This window comes from Syngnathoides biaculeatus, chromosome 6 (genome assembly GCF_019802595.1).
Source record: "Syngnathoides biaculeatus isolate LvHL_M chromosome 6, ASM1980259v1, whole genome shotgun sequence".
Lineage (NCBI taxonomy): Eukaryota > Metazoa > Chordata > Actinopteri > Syngnathiformes > Syngnathidae > Syngnathoides > Syngnathoides biaculeatus.
This window is the reverse complement of record NC_084645.1, coordinates 15467307-15488813: the sequence shown is the minus strand read 5'-3', so window position 1 is coordinate 15488813 and position 21507 is coordinate 15467307. Positions and strand designations below refer to the sequence as shown.

At 43.6% G+C, this 21507-nt stretch overlaps 1 protein-coding gene across 3 annotated transcripts in view; it reads right to left on the bottom strand.

Annotated features, from left to right (window-relative positions):
• Nucleotides 1–2685: 2685 nt before the first annotated feature.
• The window catches only part of dusp8a (dual specificity phosphatase 8a), a 44384-nt gene continuing 25562 nt past the window's right edge, over nt 2686–21507 (bottom strand). For 2 of the 3 annotated variants that reach the window (XM_061823294.1, XM_061823295.1), the window contains exons 4-7: nt 6714–6880; nt 6327–6486; nt 5922–6045; nt 2686–5661 (exon numbers count right to left, since the gene is read on the bottom strand). In XM_061823294.1, coding sequence (XP_061679278.1) covers nt 4455–5661; nt 5922–6045; nt 6327–6486; nt 6714–6880 — 1658 coding nt within the window. In that variant the 3' untranslated portion in view covers nt 2686–4454. Of the gene's footprint in view, nt 5662–5921; nt 6046–6326; nt 6487–6713; nt 6881–12247; nt 12803–21507 lie in introns of those variants that run through there. The other variant, XM_061823296.1, reaches the window with a different exon arrangement.

Here is a 21507-nt window from a genome sequence, read left to right as displayed (position 1 = left end):
TGTCTCTGGAGTCGTGCATTTGGGTCCACCCTTGAGCCCCGCATCGTGATACTAGTGAGGATAAGCGGTATGGAAAATGGATCAATGGATGGGTATTTGGTCGTATACAGCAACATTCCACCGATCAAATGAATACGAAACCTGACATCCAAATCGGACAAAGACCATAAGGTTAAGTCTAAAGCTGAGGCTTTCGTCACATTTATTACAAGAAATTTGGCTTTTTAACAGGGGTTGACTTTATTTCCACTTTAGCTACATTTATGAAAATACCATACACACGTGATGTGTCAATTCATCTTTTGTTGAGCACATACCATGACTTAGGCAGCTGATCGGTTGTTATGGTCCACCACTGCCAATAATGAAGTTCTCCAGTGTCAACCCCACAAAGAGGAGCTCGCCTGCCTGTCAGCCATCTTCTGGAATCTTCCATCACGCTGCCGTTTGCTGTCGAGTTGGCTGGCCAGCAGTGCTAGCAACTCCTTTGTTAGCATGGCCCCTTATAAGAAAAGGGACATTTGGGTGCTGTTGGCATAGTAAATCGCACAAAAATATGTGGATAAGTGCAAATAGGTACATTTTTGTCAGGTAGTTAGTGTGCACTATACAGTATACATTTTTGTTTTGGCTAATTAGTATATACGATTGAAGTGAGAAAGACCTATCAAGTGTAAACTTAATCTCCCTCACATTAATCACGGTCTGCCACGCATCAAATTAGATACAAATGCACAATAGATTATTTTTCCGGTTAACGGTGCTTAACTTATATTTCTTACACTCATATGCTTTGAAATCAACCCGTCCATCTAATTTGTACTCTGCTTATCCTCACTAGGGTCGCGGGCATGCAGCAGTCGGAGCCGGGGGAACACCCTGAACTGGTCGGCAGCTAATCGGAGCGCACATAGAAACAAATGACTATTCACACTCACACTTAGAGGCAATTTAAAGGGCCACTGTCATGAAATGCATGATTTTTAGTATGTTATTAATGCAAAAACGGCAACCGACATGGATTCATGCATTTTTTTTCCCCACCACAAAACATGATTTTGATGGATACAGCTGTTTGTTACTCCCGCCATGAAAATCCTCTCGAGGGATTTGTTTTCGAGAAGAAGCAGAAAGTGACGTACATGGCAGGACAACAATCAAGTGGACTCGTTTGTTTCTATTAGTTTTACTTCCGGGAAGGTAGCTCAGCCAAAATGCCGGCTCGTTGCATTGCTGGACATGGCTTGAACACGCGAGAGGATGGATTTACCCTTCATAAGTTTGCAAGAGACCCGGTTCGTCATGAAAAATGGATTGCACAGGTGCAATGTATGAGACCTTCGTGGGTTCCAAATGACAGGTAGGTGTGTATACAGCTACTAAAAAAAACAATAGTTTGGGGCGGACCATGTAATCGGTCTCTCATAACATAACAAAAGATCCGCGTACGTATGACAGGCATGTTAAATGTGTTGGTGTGCGCGTTGGACGGTGTCGGTCTTGCTGGCGAAGGCTGCCGCGTCACCTCGCCAGCAAAGGCTGCGCCTCGGGCTTGCGGTGACTCTGAACAATGCTGCCGACAATGCCGCACTCAGCCGCGTCCGACAACAACGCCGTAAACCAGCCCGGCCTGGCTCCGTGATAAGCCACCTCAGCCCCGAAAATGAGCCACCCCGCCCGAGGTGCCGCATCTGCCAGTCACGAGCCAGCGAAGGCTGCGCGTTGGGTTCCCGGACAGCGGCGGCGGCTCTGAATAATGCTGCCGACAATGCCGCACTCAGCCGCGTGCGATGACAACGCTGTAATGCGCCCCGGCTCGACGGTGTTGTTCATCGGGACGGCGGCGGCTATGAGCAACGCCGTAAAGTGGCCCGGCTCGGCGCCGTGATAAGCCACCTCGGCGCCAAAAATGGGCCACCGTGGGCAGCGCCGGGCCGCGATTGCTCATCTCCGCCGCGGAAGTGGATTGGACGGGGAGGCGGTTTGGCCGTGATCGCATATCATCTGAATATGGCTCGAAACAATAGGGTAATATTGCCCCAGTCACATCACTCGGTTGTGTGATGTTCTCTTCTTCGAAAAGAGCTTCCGTGTCAGAAGGGTCGTGTTCGTCTCCCATAGTAGGGTCCACCGCGTGTTTTCAATGGCGAATGAATGTCCAAGGTGACGTCACGGGCAGGGGATGCAGCCAATATGGCGACCACTCGGATGCCATCGAATGACACTTCCGCAACTTGGCGCATGGATGACGTGCTCCCTGCTAATATTTATTTTTTCGTATAGACATTGAAGTGAATAATGTTATATGTATTTTTTTTTCATTACAATATCTATTTTAGAATGTTTATGACACTTGACCTTTAAGAGTCTTGAAGCAAGCCACCACACATTTTTGGAGATGTGGGAGGAAAGTGGAAACCCCCGCAGGAGTGTGTGCACCCATACAGATGAGATCTGATTTAAACCTCAGAACTGTGAACTGTGTATCATTTCGATAACCTATAATACCTAAATAATTCACCTTTTTCACACGATTGGAGGAAATTAGAAAATGGACAAAGTTGTTGTTTGTGGTCGTAGTGAAACTGGTTAAACACAAAATAGTTTAAACATGTTGGAGTTCCCCTTTGCCACCAGAAATAGCCCAAAAAAGAAGAGAAAGGAGAAGACTTTGTATTTTGTCACGTCTGTATTTTGTCTCATTTTCACAAAACATTTACAGGGGAAGGAAAAGCCTTTCAATGGAACCTGAGGTAATCTTAGCATCAAGCAGCCTAGGTATCAGGATTTTTCACTTAAAAACTCAGTGTTCTTCCATGTGTTGCTATTTACAACCACTTACTCATAATAATAACAATATAGAAATTCAATAACAGATTTAGCAAATGGGACAGCCTGCATCATATTTGTTACATATAAATAATCCGAACAACAATTTTAAAAACAACATGGAGGAGGGATTCAGGAGCTTGATTGAGCCTTGGGCAAACAAAAGGAATCTATCAGAAGTTGTAGCAGCACAAGGTCAAATGCAAGTCAAGGGTCAAAGGACAACACGGTGTACACGATGAATAAATAAGCATCTCGCACCAGGAGAGCAACATGTTGTTTTTTTTTTTTTTAACTGTTGTTTTTAATTAAAGCAAAAGGGTGAAATAAAAGCGCTAGATGTCAGAGAATTCCATGTGTTGTGCTGGGTTTGGCTCACTGAAAGATCCCCTGAGAAGGACAGAAAAAGGTGTGTGTGCGTATGTGTTTGAGGGCCTAAGCTTTGCCTGTGTAGAAATAAGTGCATACAGTATAGGGTGTGTGTGTGTGTGTGATGCATTGCGCTTTGGTGGGACACACTGGAATTGGCTTTGAGAGGGCAACTGGTTGATCAAGAAGTGTTGTTATGCATGGCCCTCCCAGTGTAATGGCCAAAACGCTCATGTGTTAAAGCCATAATCACAGACTTCTTTTCAGATTTCACTGCGCCGTCCCACAATAGAACTTGGTTACCAGAAAGCATAAAAAGTGCATTTCCAAGTTATATGTCACGCTCCCAAAAGAAGGAACAGCACATATTGCTTGCTTGAATCCGACAAATGTATGTACTGTATTCGTATGAGTGTTCATAAATATCATACAGAAAATAATAAGTCAACAAAAAAAAAGAAATAAATCCACAAAACATTATATTATATCTCATTACCAGAATGACCAATAAATTAAAAAGTGAACATGAAAGTCCTTTTGAGTTGCTATACATATACAGTATATTCATATTGTATATATAGTTATTAGTCTTTCTGTTGCCAGCCATTTGTGGTACATGCTCAGTGGTGACCACAAGGAGCAATGTGATCTGAAACCTGTCTGATGATGCCGCAAAGGCTGGCAACCAGCGAGCCAGCGTCACTGTGCTGTAGGCTCACTGGTGGTAGTGCAGGTGAGCTGAGGCCTTGTCTTTGTTTTGGATGCACTGCGGGGATCAGAATGCTGTCCGTTTTCCTTGTGCTGCAGTGACATGCGCTCTGAAGATGATGTTGCAGATGGACTAAACTGGACAAGGACGTTAGGAGCATTTGAGGCTGTTGGACACCGAACCGGTGGACGCTTTGGGGTAATGCGGGACGCTTGGTTCAGATCATGAGTTGCATACCCATCGGACCCACTTTGCACTTGACTAGAGACAGGATGTTTGTGTCCGTGCTCCATGTTAAGTTATTCTTCGATAAGGATGCAACACAACACAGGCTTTGGGCCCTTTGACCGCAGAGGGTCGGTTCCTATAGCCCACCCTTCACTACTGTGAGAGAGTTCAGAAGGTTGTGGTCAGGTAACCAGCACATTGTCTCTGTTAGAGTGTTTGTCCATCCCTCAGTAAGAGTCTTTAGACAGTCTGTGATACAGACATAGTCCTTCTAAAGAGGGCTCCTTCTGCCTCCAGCAATGTTAATGTCTATTATCTGTCAGGATACCTCAATGATCTCAAGGCTCCCGGAGAAACTCGACTGTTTCCCAATCTTTCCCAGTTCTTCCCGGGACCGTGTATCTGACATCCCCTCCTCGAATTCCATCTGACAGCTGCGGCGCTTAAACTGCTTCTCTGTGGCCGAGCTACTGTTGTTTGTGGTGCCGGATGACGTGAAGTCTCGCTTTTCTCGTTGTGGCATTGGGGGTTTCTCCTTCGGTGCTTTGTCTCGTAACCGCACCTCTTCGCTACATCCGAATGCCAGGTATGCTGAGCTGCTACCGAATCTCACGGACGACTCTGTTCCTCCTCTGCCGCCACCGCCGTCCAGGTCCATATCACCCCCCTCCTCTGCCCCAAAGTGCCAGGGGGCATCGGTGGTGGGGGTCACGGGAGTAACAGGCGTGGTAGCCTGGACAGTGTCTCTATGTTTTGTCCACATGGCCCCAGATCCAATGGAAGGCAGAGAGGGCAGTGTCAGAAGCAGGGAACTTTTCAAGTTCTCATCTTTGTGGTCAAGAGACAGGTTGAGGGACTGTGGCGGATGTTGTTGGAAATGGACCGGTGAACTGCCTGAGCTATGCTTGCCTTTTCTTCTGGGTCTGGATGCTGACGAACCAGGTCGATGGACCCCCTCGCTTCCTCCTTGCCCCAAACCTTCAATGCTTCCCACGGTGCTTGGTGAAGGGAAGGGGGAGTCAGAGAAGCAGGGACTGTCCAGGAGGGGTGACTGTGAGCAGACACCATTGGAGGTGGCTGTTTCAGGGCTGTCCAGTTTGCACAGCTTGGGGACATCTTCAGAGTGTATCGGTGCCATTGGAACAGAGTGCGGACTGGGAGAGGAGTACACAGATTTAATGTCCAATGAGAAGGAGCGTTTCAGACGATTCGTGTCCACGATCCTCTCCGCAGAGAGGTGCAAGCCGTTGAAACCTTGCTGGAGAGAAGTAGGTGATGGCACCTTGGGCTCTGGTGGGTTTTGTGGCTCGACCACAGATGAGTCATAGTTATTGTGGTGACCATTCATCTCGAAAAACTTGGTGACACCATTTAAATCGGAATTTTGCTTGGAGTGGACTTCAAGAATCTTGTCATCAGAGCTTGAAGTTAATGCCTGGAGTAGTCGCAAACCTTTCTCGAACTCCAGCAACTGACCCAGGAAGTTAAAGTTGGGGGATATAGATGGTCTTCGGTCCTTTACAAACCTGTCAGGTGACAGAAAAAGTTTGACTCTATTATAAAAGGCAAAACGTGACCTCATAAAAAAAAAAAATGTTGGGTTTGAAGTCTGTTAATGGTTTCAATGCACTCTACATGACAGAAAAGGAAAATGAGCTACCTTTTGTACATAACCCCTAGCAGCAGCCACATTTATTCTCACAGCTGGCACATTTCTTACAAAAGTCAGTTGGCTTTTTAATATGGCCGTCACCTGAGCTCAGCTGGGTGGGAGAAGTAAGTATACCTGTAGGCATCATCTGATGACAGGCCCATTGTCTTCATGATGTATGCAATGGCGATGGTCGCCGAACGCGAGATTCCAGCCAAACAGTGAACAATCACTCTGCAGTTTGACACCTTAGCTTTGTCTGTTGGAGGAAATGAACAGGTAGGGCTCAGTCCACACAAATAGCGGTACAAAGTCTGGTGACAATCAGCCTCTATTGAAAGAAACCTGACATTTCCTGGATAAGGACAGAAGGACACCCTTAACTGACGTTTTGCATCTGATGCTATTGTTTGGTGGGCTACACGTGAACCAAAAGTTTCAGATATTTTGGTAGCATTTAACAACTAACAAGTCTAGTTATCTTCTATTATATGATATATCGCAAACCAAATTTAAAAAGTAAATTTCCTTCCATCTTACCGATGAATTCATTTGTCTTGTCAAGCCAAGGTAGCAATTTTTCACAGTAGTTGTCGTTAACTGGGATGCGCATGAAGTGACTCTCGCTGATGAAGTCTGGCTTGGGGCAGGTGTTGCTGGCATTTAGCACATATGTGATACCATTCTGAGCCATCAGCTCCTGCACAGATATGAAGGAAACATTAGCACAAGGTCTTGTTTCAATGTATTTTATTTGAGTTCACCAGGTACTTTTTAGATTAACTGTATTTAGTACTCAACTCATGAGACAGACACTACACATCCCACCTGAACTAAAACTTTGGCAAAAGTGGTAAGGATCCCATAAAACTAAGAATTATTCAGGAAAGACTTAGACTGCCGTGCAAGTTCCAGTGCACTACAAACCTTATTGAGAACATCTTTCTGTGAACCCAGGTACAGGTGTGGCAGGATGCGAGTGGGCCCAACATTTGCCACAGGCAAGCAGGGCTGGGACAAGCTCATAGGAAGAGCAGTGGCTGGCTTCCCTTCACACAGGCCGGGGAAGCAGGAGGAGAACGCAGCAAAGCCTCCTGCAGAGACCGAACGAGAACAGCTTGATTACACCAATGGTTTACAGCAATGAAGTCATTCACCATAATGGGATTTATGCAAGGGCACATGAGTAAAAAAAAACAAAAAAAAAAAAAAACAAACACCCCACCCCTAAGCTCCGACAACCTTGCACCATTAGCAGAGTAAACACTTTCTAAACTTTCATAGGTGACCCTGGCTAGTGCAACAGAAGCAAAGAAGAGGCTGTCTTGTTCTGCTGTGTTAGGTTAACTGCAGGGTGGCCAGGAATGTGCGTGTCTGGCCCTTTAAGAGGCAGGCGGCTCCACTTTTGGCATACGTGTATGTCTGTGTGTGTGTGTGTGTGTGTGTGTGTGTGTGTGTGTGTGTCTGTTTCCTGCATGAGCTCATGTCCTGTAAAAGTGCATTGCGTCAGGCTGGGGGAATGAGAAAGGCCACAGGTGCACAGCCAGGACAGAGGCCCAGTAACATCCCCCTGACAAGCCCAAAGCATGACACACACAGAAAACACACACACTTTGACAAATTGTTGCATTTTTTGAAAACATGATCAGATTATCTTTAGCTCTACACTAACTCTTCACTCTCAATGACTCACAATGGCTCCGTGAAAGGCACCATCGCTTTCCAACACACACTCATCATTACTCTGCAGTGCTGTGGTTGTATAACTACAGGGTGGGGGCCAAGGGAAGGAGATGGGGATGGTGTGTGTGTGTGTGTGTGTGCATATATATTGTGGGGGTAATGACCTCTCAGACAAATGCAGAGAAAAAAATTGGAACAATTCTAAGGAACTCTCAAACCTCAGAAGAGATTAGAACCTAATCTAAATTCAGCCATGCCTGACCAAATTTGGGACAGACAAACACACACACACACACACACCACACACACACACACACACACACACACACACACGTCCACAGAGTGAGAGTGAGTGAGACATGACATCACTGTAAAAGAGTAGCGCACACAGCACTGTGCAGGCTGCTGGTCTAAAAGCACACCCAGATGCCCACATTCGAAGCACTGCATCAGCAGTGCTTACTGTGAACTTGGCAAATATGCAGGGAAGCAAAAAGAATCCAAATGTGCCAATGAGGGCACAGCTTGGAGAAATAAAACTACAGCCTTTGAGGAAAGAGGGCATCGGTAAAATTCATAATCTCGCGGTACGGTTGGGAGGGGCACCGTGCCTCTCAGTGCAATGTGGATCTCTGTTAGACTCCTGTTATTAATGGCAACTGACAGATGACATCAGCGCTCCTCCGTGCATGACGTTGATGAGATAACGCCCAAGAACCAGGACTGAAGGCTTTAACGCAAACTGCTCTGAAAATATGCCCCCATACTTCATCTATTTGGCCTCTGTGCAATCCTGTCAGAATATTCTCTATGGGTGCTGTGCCTCTGATAGTGACAACGTGAAAGAGAAAGGGTCGTTTACAAGGGTTTCTTCCTGGACTGCTGTTACATTTAGCTTCAGTGCATTGTAACAAGGAAGCTGTATGTTCCTGGCGACAGTAAAAACAAGAGTACGTTCATGTCACACAACAACCATTTCCCTTTCTACTTGAGAACATTGTTAGAGAGTTTGTTAAAAGTACACAAGACAGGACATTCCACTGTGGACATAGCGTGTTTGCACAACGGCATGTGTGGGAGAAAGTGCGTGTCAGGGGAAGTGAGAGCGTGATCGGACAGACTCTCTTACTTGCAATGACAATTAAATCTGTCTCAAATAATTCAGTGAAATCATATAGTGTGGGGATACACAAATGGACATAAGAAAGCACGGGAAACATGTCAGGCCGGTGTGTGACTCAAGGAACGAGTGACAGTTACTGGAATGAAGGAGCTCAAGTCAGAGATAAGAGACCTGGAGTGAGTGTTGTTTTAATGGGCTGTTACATGATGTCAGTACAATTACAGACGCCTCCCTGGTAGGCAGACAGCCAGGAGATAGCGCGTTATTGTCATCCTATCACCTGACCTCCCACGCCAGTGAGTTGTCACTACAACAAGGAAGGACAGAGGTGACAGTTAGATCATGGTGTTCCCCTTGTGTGTTGTCACGATGTTATAGTACACACGACCCAGTGTCAAAAGACCTCAAGGACGTACACTTGGTACGAAAAGGTATTCAGACTCCCTTCAATTTTTCACTCAAGAAAAAAAATGAGAATAAATTCCTGAATGCACACACGGCACCCCATATTGACAAAAAAAAAAAAAACAACTGTTGAAATTTTTGCAGCTTTATTAAAAACAATACTGAAGTATCGCACATCCATAAGTATTCCAAAAATCATTAGATCAAAGGAAAGATGAACGCAGCCAAGTACAGGGATATCCCGGATGAAAACCTTCTCCAGAGTGCTCAGGATCTCGAAGGTTCACCTCCCAACAAGACGAAGCCCAAAGCTGAAATAAAGTGGCTTCAGAACAACTGTGACTGCTCTTCAACAGCCCAGCCAGAGCCCTGACTTGAACTCAAATTGAGCATCTCTGAAGAGACCTGAAAATGGCTGTCCACCAACTTTTACCATCCAACCTGACAGAACTGGAGAGGATCTGCAAGGAGGAAATCCCCACATCCAGGTGTGAAAAATCAGTTGGATCATTCCCAAAAAGACTCATGGCTGTATTAGCTCCAAAGGGTGCTTCGATAAATACTGAGAAAAGGGTCTGAATACTTATGGTTGTGTGATTTCTGTTTTTTTTTTTTTTTTTTAAATCAATCTGAGGGGAAAAAAACAATATTGGGTGCTGTGTATACATTTACACACGTAAAAAAACCCAAACCAAAACAAAAAAACTTAAATGATTTAAAAAAAGGGCTACAATATAACAAAGAGTGAAAAATTTAAGGGAGTCTGAACACTTTCCATACCCTCTGTATACCCACTAAATAGAGACATGACCTCACATTCTCCAGAAAAGAAAACGACAACCCATTCCAATCTCAGAGCATAACAAAAAAATACAAGCGAGGACTGACAATGAAGTCATTGAAAATACCCTGTGACACACACCACCCCAGCTGTCTCTCAACATGACATCAGAAGGTCAACTGGGAAGGATGAGTTCATCTTCAGTGCGGCATGATTATCAGTTGAGCGTGACAAGCTGATACTTTACACATGAACACAAACGGCGGCACATATTTGCATGAGCCGCTGTCAAGAATTGTCGTCATCCTTCTGACAAATTGCGAGCTATTCTTTCAATGTTTGCGGAATCTAGGCTTTGGTGAGGGGAAAAAAATACTCTCGATAGTTCTTTTCAGAGGACTTCAGTCCACCTGGAAAATTTACAAGATGTGACAAACCAATTCAGGAACACACCAGCTTTAAAAAGGCAAGCACAGATCTGGGAAAGAGGGCACTGTGTCGCCACCGGCAGCGTTCTGGTCTCCAGTGGTGACTTCCTTTTTCCGATTCCCTCTGCCCAATTCATCACTTATGCAACTGCTTACTGACTCACTCGCCACCCCGTTCCCTGCGAGAGGGGAGTACTCAGGCCTCATGGCTGCTTTTCTCCATATCCTTGAATCTTACGACAAACGAGTCAAATTCAAATCTTCAATCTCACTATTGAGGATCAGTAGCAGATGATTGGATCACACTCTGCGCTTTTGTGAATCGATGCAGAGAGTTGAATGGTGAACGGTCGAGTGAAAGCGGAGAGAACTTTGGGCAGTGTACACATTGTGTGGCTATTGTGGTTAAAGGGAGCTGCGCTGTTACATCTACTTTACTTTACTTTACTCTGACTACTTTATCAATCCATATCAACTCACTCTCCCGTCTCTCTTCAAGCTTCTGTAAACTGTGAAGCTTTCAATCGACTGTTAATGGCGAGGGTAGCCCTGCCAAACGCGCGCACTCGCACACACACACAAACCACCCCCTACAGCCTGCGTCCATTGATCTGCCTGAATGGCCACCCCACACGTCTCCACTGCTCTCCTCTTTGGTTCATATCAGAGGAGACATGACGCCATCCAGTGTGCACCTCCAGCTGTCCCCTCAACCCAATGAGGGTACATTAGCATTTCAATGTGACCCCCCCCCACACACACACAGCCCCCAAAACATGACATCATTGCACACATGTCCCACTCAGCTCGACAAAGGCTGAATTGCAGCCTAGAGAAAGGAAGGGTTGATGTTGTGTGCGTGTGTGTTTAGGGGCGGGGGGGCCGTTGACCAATTGTGTCAAAACAGTCAAGAGTGGCAGTGCACAGATGAGACAGGAGAGTGATGTCATCTTTTCAAGCAGGCTTCAAGTTGAAGGCTGCATGATTAACACGACGTCTTAATGGTTAAACTCTCATTGTTCCTTGATCTTAGCAACAATATGTCTGTCACATTGATCAACTGCTGCACCACGTTAAATATAATGATGTAATGTAGGAGAATATATATATATATATATATTGTACTGTAATGAAGACTGCACCCACTGGAACATTTTGCAAAAGGACAGACCTAAACAACCTGATTTATGAGTTTTTCTGAGAAAACCAGCTTGTCACCTTCAGCAGCTCAGCCTCTATCTAATATGAACTGTAAATGCCGCTTCGCACAAACTCAGAGAGCAGTAGGTGGCTTTGCAAAAATCTCTTACAATAAATGTATACTGTACATGCAAAACCTGCATTTACAGCCACGGGATGAAGGAATCCCTGCGTTGTACTCTGTCCAGTATGCATGTATTGCCTCATGCCTGTGTGAAATTGTTGTCTTAGACACCTGCAGTGCGCACCACACACAATGATAACATAATCTTCACATATATCCTGAAAAGAGAGCGAATGTGAGTACTGAGTAAGAAAAGCCAAGAAGAGAAAGAATGGTGCTTTTGTGGCCGTTTTACATCTCAAAGGCTGCCGGCTGTGCGAGCATGAGCGCTATGTCATACCGTGGGTCACGGCTCTCATTCTCTCAGACGAATCCCTTTCTCTTGACTTTTCATTGTACTTTAGTTTCATGATGTCATCCTCCTAATCCTCCTTCCCATTACATCTCTAAACAGCATAACCGTGAAGACAAAAGATGAGAAACCTCTTGGCAGGTTTAGCAGGATCTGCTCAGAGAGGCCTGTCTGTCTGTTCGCAGCAGAGCCACTTCGAGTCCACACTTGCACATGCCTTCACGGTCTACATAGTAAAAGCATTATCAGTCTCTCCCTCAAATAAATTTGGCTAAACTTGTGAGCGTATTGGGATCAACATGACACTTTTTGGGCCATATTATATATTTCACAAATAAGTAGGTTGTTTTTCATATTACCCTCAATCAAACACAAATACTGTGCACACACATTACTTTGCCTCATGTGTCAAGGTGGGTACACACCTCGTAGCTCTCTCCCCTCCTTCATTCGACGGACCCTGATCTTCAGCCTCATGTCTACGTCCTGCAGGTCCGGCCAAAAATGATCCTCCGCTGGGGATATCACCACATCGAGTGGCATCCCCCAGAACACACTCTGGCTTTTTCAGGAATGGAGAGACCCCTTGCAAGAGTTTCTGACAAAAATGTCCTCCTTAGAAAGCCAAAGGAGGTAAAATTCCAAGATTTTCAAAAGTATATTCGATGTCAGAGTGCACACTGATTATGTGAGCTGTTCCAGGGCCTTGGAAATCACCCCGCAGAAAATGGAACTTGAGCAGTAAAAATTAAGGCACACGTGTCAAAGTATCTGGGGTGCTGCACCTAAAAAAAAAAAAGTCAGGAAAAATCCAATGTGAATGCAAAAATCCCCAAAACACTCTTGTGTAAATATTGATTAATTCTGTGGTTTTGTGAAGATTAGCAGCAACTGAGAGAGCAACAGCAAAGCGAGCGCGTTTCCAGCTGTATTCTGCCTGCAGCCGGTCCGAGAGCTTCTGTGTGTCTTGGTGAGGGCTCTCTCTTCCTCAGTGAGTCCACAGCAAGAAGAGCAACCCACTATTGTTGTGCTCCTCTACTCGCGACGTCTTTCATTGGCTTGCTTGTCAGCCTGAACTCCTCCCTCTGCAATAGACGATGACGCCGCCACTCGCAGGGTGAATGAGCTCACTTGCCGCGAGTCCAGAGCCTGCCCTCACTCCCTCCCTTCACCACCTCCCCTTCCACTCTCCCTCTCCAGAGCTCCGTCATAGCTAATGTCCAAGGCATGTAACCACATTCCTTTGTCAGCCAACAAATATGTAGTCACCTCAGGGGCCGAGCTGCAGAGCTGGCCTCTATTGGGAAAGGTTAGAGGCTAACAGGTACTTCAGCAGCTAAACAATAACTACATTACTTAACAAGTCTTTTCTTTTCTTTTTTTTTTTTAATTTAATGTGGAACTAAACTGTAAAATTGCCACTGAGCACGAGTGATATGTTTTGTAGGACAAGAAAATCTGTCAGAATGCGAGAATGTGTGCTATATCACTGTCCTGCCTGGCCATAGTCCACAGTCCTGTCCAGTGTGGTTTTGTCTTTGAGGTTGAAAATGGAAGTAGGGAAAATATTAAATTACCGTAGAGAATGGAAAAAGAACCAAAGCAGACAAGAGAAGAGAGAGAAGATGAGAGGTGAAAAGCCAACAAGCTTGTGGTGTGCAGACATTCTCCATGTGACTGGCCACTGACGTTTGGTAATCTACTACGGAATGACAAATATGTAGCCCATAAGTTCAGCTAATGGGGATGGGAGCAGCAAATATTACATGACTGCTTTGGGAAACTGAGTGGAAACCAATTCTTTCCTAATCTTAGTTAAACCAACTACTTCTTCTTCTTTACCTTTCGGCTTGTCCCGTTAGGAGTTGCCACAATGTCATCTTTTTCCATCTAAGCCTATTCGTGCATCTACCTCTCTAAAACCCACTGTCCTCATGTCTTCCCTCACAACATCCATCAACCTAGTTGTTAAACCAAAATTTTACAAAAAAAAAAAAAAAACAAATACTATGTCTTAGCTACCATTATGGTTATGTTTATTTTTGCCCACTCAGGCCTGCATACTAAAGTAAACTATTCCAAATACATTTGTCTCTTTCACATTAAGCTGCACTAGTGATGTGTGGGCAATTCCCGAGAGTCTGTTCAACCTCTGGTTGCGATATCACTCAGCTGGCCAGGTGGTCTGCATGAGGTCATTGACAAAGATAAGGGCAAAAAAGCTCTGTAGTTGGGGGCCAGCTGCTCCCATTCTGATCTCATCATCGTCGATCACCGCATATGATCGCAAAGTGATGAGAAGAGCCAAACACAAAGCCTACTTAGTGTGATTAAATAGGTCACTTGGTGGTGATGACCTTTCGAATGACTACTTTGTTTAATGTCTAACAAAAAAAACAACAATAACACATAAGCTATACTTTGATCATTGCAATGCATTTAAATAGACTACAACTGTGAAGAATGATGACAAAATGCAGATCACTTAATAATAGGGATTTGATTAGGTCTACTGAGTAACTCAAGTGAATGATTTTTGTTTTTAGTAGATGAAACTAAGCTTTATTCTTGAAGATTAAAATTCCCCTAAATGTAAAGCTATGTAAGATAACCAAAAAAACATTGTGATCAAGTGCACATTTGTTAGTGGAGTAATGTTATGGTCAAACAGAATTAGAATCACAAACATCTTGATTAGTCAAAAAAAGGGGCAGAAGTGTCACTTGTCTTACAGCAAAAAAAAAAAAAAAAAAAAACACAAAGTTATAGATTCCTGTAGACAGGCAAAAATTACGAAAATAGACAAAAACAGCAATAAGACTTGAGATTACAGCGCAGAGGGTGCCATTCTCGGCTGGCGGGGTTAAAAAAAAAACAAAAACATTCCCAATATGACATGACCCTGTTGCTTCCCGCCTCTCCCTTCTCCCACCCTTCCAAGTAATATGGTTTAGAATAGTAGGTGTGCTAATTGGAGGATTATTGCCGGACATACGGGATAGCAAATGGCAGGCAGGCTGTTTTATTGACCGCACGTGCATTCCTTGCTGCGACAGAAATAGGTGGTACTGTCATTCTGGGCACCCCCCTGATGGCTCGAGGAGCACAACACATAAAGTGCCACCCACTCACTGAGCGCCTTCAATTCAGGAACATTTAGTTAAATCTTTTACAATGTGATGGAATTGTGAATGCAACTCTATTCATGAGTGGACATAAATGATAAACCGCATCACCCAAAAAAGTTCACTTGTGAATTAATTGATATCTTAATAATAAAACTCGATGGATTCACTTTTTATGAAACTTTGAGCTTCATTTGATGTGTTGAGTTTTTCACTGTTCCCGGTCAATAGTGTTTCAATTTTTACAGCTGACAGCATTCGTATTTGGGTTTTTTTTGGGGGTGGAGGGGCATAAAGATTTCAGCATATTGATACTTGAAAATATATATACAGTGAAGAAAACAAGTATTTGAACACCCTGCTATATTGCAAGTTCTCCTACTTAGAAATCATGGAGGGGTCTGAAATTTTCATCGTAGGTGCATGTCTGCTGTGAGAGAGATAATCTAAAAATAAAAATCCAGAAATCACAATGTATGATTTTTTTAAATGGTTTATTTGTGTGATGCAGCTACAAATAAGTATTTGAACACCTGAGAAAACCAATGTTAATATTTGGTACAGTAGCATTTGTTTGCAATTACAGTGGTCAAACGTTTCTTGTAATTGCTCATCAGGTTTGCACACACCGCAGGAGGGATTTTGGCCCACTCCACCACACATCTTCTCTAGATTAGACAGGTTTCTGGGCTGTCGCTGAAAAACAGAGTTTCAGGTCCCTCCAAAGATTTTCTATTGGGTTTAGGTCTGGAGAATGGCTAGGCCACGCCAGAACCTTGATATGCTTCTTACGGACCCACTCCTTGGTTTTTCCCTGTGCTTCGTCCTAACTGTCATTGTCATGTTATAACCCTGTCATTCAATGCTCTGAGGGAAAGAGGTTGTTCCCAATAAAATCTCACAATGCATGGCCGCGGTCATCCTCTCCTTAATAGAGTGCAGTCGTCCTATCCTATGTGCAGAAAAACATCCCCAAAGCATGATGTTACCACCCCCATGCTTCACAGTAGGGATGGAGTTCTTGGGATGGAACTTATTTGTCTTCCTCTAAACACAGTTAGTGGAATTATGACCAAAAAGTTCAATTTTGATCTCATCTGACCACAAAACTTTCTCCCACGACTCCTCTGTATCATCCAAATGGTCATTGGCAGACTTAAGACAGGCCTTGACATGTGCTGGTTTGAGCCTAGAACCTTCCGTGCTATGCATGATTTCAAACCATGACGTCTTCGTGTATTACCTTGGAAACGGTGGTCCCAGGTCATTCCAGGTCATTGACCACGTCCTCTCGTGTAGTCCTGGGCTGATTCCTTACCTTTCTAAGGATCATTGAGACCCCACGAGGTGATATCTTCCATGGGGCTCCACTCTGATTGAGATTGACATGTCATGTTTAGCTTCTTCCATTTTCTAATGATTGCTCCAACAGTGGACCTTTTTTCACCAAGCTGCTTGGCAATTTCTTCGTTGCCCTTTCCAGCCATGTGGAGTTGTAAAATTTTGTTTCTGGTGTCCTTGGACAGCTCTTTGGTCTTGGCCATGTTACAAGTTTGATTGTATGGGGTGGACAGGTGTCTTTATGCAGGTAACGACCTCAGACAGGTGCATCTGATTCAGGATAATACATGGAGTGGATCTGGACTTTTAAAGGTGGACTAACTCTAGGTCTTTGAGGGTCAGAATTATAGCTGATAGACAGGTGTTGGAAAATACTTATTTGTAGCTGTATCACACAAATAAATTGTTGAAAAAAATCATTGTGATATCTGGATTTATCTTTCTAGATGATCTCTCTCACAGTGGACATGGACCTACGATGAAAATTTCAGACCCCTCCATGATTTGTAAGTGAGAGAACTTGCAATAGAGTAGGGTGTTCAAATACTTATTTTCTTCACTGGATTTGTGTAGTGCACGTCCCCTCTTTCCCTCCTGCTAAAACAGGCAGTGACAGAAGTGTAATCCAACACTTCAGATCGTCTGTCAGAATTGCATAGGGAGGGAAGATGTCATTTTCCTGATAGGGGAGGCTATATAAATGAAAACTGTGAGTGTCTCTCTGTGTGTATGAATTCGTGTCAATAAACCATATGAAGAGGTGTGTTGGATTAGAGGCGGAGTAGAGAACAAATTAGCCCTATAAAAACGCAATACTGCACTTTTGCACGAGTGTGTAACTCAGTACGTCCTTGCAATTTACATGTGCGTGCGTTTGTGTGTGTTGATGGTGCTGGTTGTCAGGGGATCAGTAACAAGACTGCTCTTACAGTGATGTCATGCCAACAGGACACAGCTGCCATGCCAAGGGGCTGAGGTAGTTCCTGGAGAGGGATGGAGAAAATGAATGAAGGGGAGGATGGGCAGACTAATTAAGTGAGGGGGGATGATAGCTCATCTGGTCATCTCACAGGGGATATTAGTGGTGCACTACGTAATCATGTACAGTCATGTCCATAAATATTGGGACATGGATGGATTTGAATTGGAACAAACACGATGTGCTGGAACTGCAGACTTTCAACTCTAATTTGAGGGTATTTACATTTAAATCAGATGAACGGTGTAGGAGTTACAATGGTTTTTTATGCATGCTTAATCGGATTCAGGTCAGGTTAGACTTGGCCATTCCACGTCTTTGCCTTAAAAAAACTGGTTCCTTTCACAGAATATTAATTTAACCAGAACCTTCCAAGCACATTTTGTTCATTTATATTTCAAACCCTAAAAGATAAGAATTGTGTTGATATCTGGATATTTGTAGACCTGACTGTATGTGTGTGAGGATGATCAAGTGCAACTACCACATGCAATGTTTCTCATCTCTCAAATGGTAATAAAGTATTTTTCCAAGTATGATTGACTTCACATTTTAGATGGCCACTTCTAAAACTTCCCTATAATCCAGTGGCTTTGAATAAAGCAACAGACGATATCATCATTCAAGAACATATGTGCCAATGCTCGAGTTGGGCATCAAGAATTGAGAACTGATTGGAACCGGGACTAACACTCCGGTTCACCCAGAATCCTTCAAAAAAAAAAAAGTCAGTTCCTAGTTTCGATGCCTAAAGTCTGCTGACTCAGAAAAAGAAAGTGGCAAAAACCAACAAAGATGAACACGCACAAATATTGCTTGTGTCTTATCTCTGTTCAGATTTAATTAAGACTTCAACTCAAGTCAAATTGGGTAAGTGTGAAATAATAAAATATGCCTGCGCCAACATTGAGGCAGCCAATGAGGTACACGTTTGTTTACAGTTTCACACTAATAGTTTTTAGCATTTTAGTCTTCAAAGGAACGTAAAAGCTGATGACAAAAAAAAAACTTTAACATTGAGCTACAACTGCAAAGCTCAAATTAGCAACTTTACAGTTGTCTCACAGTATCACAAACAAACTTTGTGCCTCATCGGTGGGTACGTAGGGAATCTATGTTTTATAGCATTTGGTTCCATTCCTTCTTCTTTTTTACTGACATCTAGGTTTACTTTTATTTTCAAAATTCACCAGTGTCATGCTAAGTTACTTTTGATGCCAAAATGATGAATTTTGATGCATACCTTACAAACTAAAACGCTTCAACCTTAAACAGGAAGTCAAATTAAAACTTGCTGATATAAACTGTTTACCATAACCTTAGCAAAGTGTTTATAGCGTAAAATACATTTTTGAATTGATATTGTTATGATCAGTGAGACTGCGGAAGTGATTTGTGGTAAGGGTTGGTGTTCACTCAGTCACATTGAGGATGACAACAAATCACACTCAGTCACACCTGTGGGCAATTTTGAGTCATAACTACAACAAACTGATATGAGGAAAAAACTTGAGTAGAAAGGAAGAAGATGTAAAGATTAGAAAGAGAGGTGCACATAAATCATATGGTGGCATGTGGTGGATACATACTGCAGTCAGTCAAGCAACAGAGCCCCATGCAGCAAACTACTTAACCCCCTGCAGAAACTGGGCTTACACAGTTATTGGTGCAGTTAGACTGCAAAGAAATCATTTCACCAATCTGTTCAGTGCTGCTGGAACACACACTTGGATGTATGCAAGGACACACACACACACACACACACACCACACACACACACACACACACACACACACAAACACACACACACACACACACACACACACACACACACACACACACACACATATGCAACGCAAGGAGGAGGATAAGCTATCTAAGCCACAAGGGAGGAGGGGGCGTGTGGTTTAGGAGCAGATGGGCCTCATAAAACATAAATTGTACATCATTCAAAATCCCAGTCGGAACTATTAAACCGTGTGCATGTCTTATGAGTTGGGAGACTCCATACTGGCCACTACTGTACGAACAAGGTATAGTTCGCCTTTCGTGACATACTGAACTTGAATAGGTATTTTGTGACGTGAGCGTCATCAGAGCTGTTCCCTTAAAATTGGAAGGTCCCTTTGCATTGTACTTCCTTGTGCATTTCAACTTTACACAATCGGATAAATCATTTTAAGCGCCGGTTGATTCAGAATCCTCAAAAGATGAGTTGGGAAACACTTAATCTTACCTGATTTGCTTTATGTGTGAATGAAAATGGCCGCAGCATAGTATCGCACAGTGCACAAAAAGGGGATCTTAGGCCTCTGCAACAAAGCCTGACTGGCAGGTTCTCAGATTGTTCCGTTTTAATGACCTACCCACAGAACAGAAGGTTGGCACATGGCAAAACAAAGCACATGGTCATATGTTCCTTACAGAAAGGAACACAGCGACCAGGTTCCTATCTGGGGTTAGAAATGTTCTAATGTGCATAAATATTATTAAAAAGATGATGGCCAATCCGTGATTGTGATTTTTTTTTTATAATCGTATTGACTAATAGAAAAGAAAACTTATTCTTGATCTTTTCATGCCTGGTGTAGATTATAAAACAATTGTTATATATATTATTAATGAGTAATACCATACTACAGAAGCTGACATTAAAAGCATTACTCAACTTTTAAGCAACAGTTTCCTCTCATATCCAAGTAAACTGCAGAAATGAGCACTGCACCCTGGAGACAATCAGTGCATGGTGACACCAGCTATTGCAACGCCACCAGAAGCGTGCGTGCGCACGCGCGTGCCAGGTATTGACATCACTCTGCTAGCTACAAAAGAACAATAGAGGAAGTATGACGCCATGCAGAGAGAGGAACTGGACAAGCTGTCTCCACGAGAGCAAAGCCAACGCCCGAGTGATGCTACACTATAGCATGCAAAATGTTAGAACAGGGACACATGTAACCTTTGTAAGGTAAAATTTTGTTCGACATGAACTCAAAGCTTGTAATTTAACACGATCTCCTGACATCTTCTGTTACCCCACAGTGGGCTGTCGTTCTGTCGGTTATGTTTAGCAGGAAACTGTTATACAACAAAAGAGGAAGTGGCTGTTTGTGGGTGGCGTTTATTTGGAGATGTGTGTTTCTGTTTGTGTATGCATGCCTCTGACTATTTATGCATTACAAGACAAGGAGCCATCATGAGCAAAATGAATGATAACTAAAATATTCCTTTTTGTGAGACTTTGTGCTTGCTGTGAACACCAAAATTAGCTCATTGTCATGGTGATAAAAAAAAGCGTCCACTTCACTCAGGAAGTAGCAGCTCCAGATTTTCAGTCCAAAATGGTGTGGTCATGGCGTATTGAAGTATTATGAAAGATCTGACAAGTATTTGCATGAGGAAACGCGTACCTGACGTCTGGCTGATGTCCCTAACATGGACAAGCGTTTGGGGGGGGGGAACTCACCTGGGGGGAGAAACATTGACCAAAAAGGTAAGCAAGGAAGCAGTGCTGTCGAATTGCTGAGATAAAGTGCATCAAACACAGCCCAGCGATAAACAGGAATCCACCATTGTTTGACGGAATGACGCCATAGCAGGAACGGTAGTGGGTAGTCCAAGCATGAATGGAATCTGCTGGATGCACGCAAGCGCTGGGTACAAACTTGCTCGCTTAATTCAGACTGACTCATTTCCTCATTCCTAGTTTTGGTCAAACAAATTACCACAACAGGCTAACAGTAATTAGACTCATGATGCTAGTGAGCTACCGAGCACTTGGGCCAGCCGTCACTGCGAGGCTTGTGTCAAAGGTGCTGATAAGGGAAAACTGTGGAGACACTGATCTAAGGTTAGCTGCTCTACTTCTGCTTCTGTTGACCTAATGTGTTGGCAGTGTCTAGGTAACCGCTTAAACAAACTATTTTTATTTGTCGCTACATGAATGCATTACACGGCCGGCTTGGGATGTTTAAAGGACGCTCAATGATTTCAAATGCAGCTGAAGCCACAAGGCATGCACTATGAATGGTTTGTGTACACAAAACAGCTATGGTTGAAATATTTAGGGCACAGTGGTTCAAACATCCAGCTTTAGGACTTCCACACATTTTTTTTTTTTTAATGAGACCTTAACACTAAGAGCCATTGAGACAGCAGCATTTATTGTGACTTTTTTTTTTTCTAAGCATGAAAGATTTAACTTTGCTCGAGGAAGTTTCATTATGTATTATTATATTAT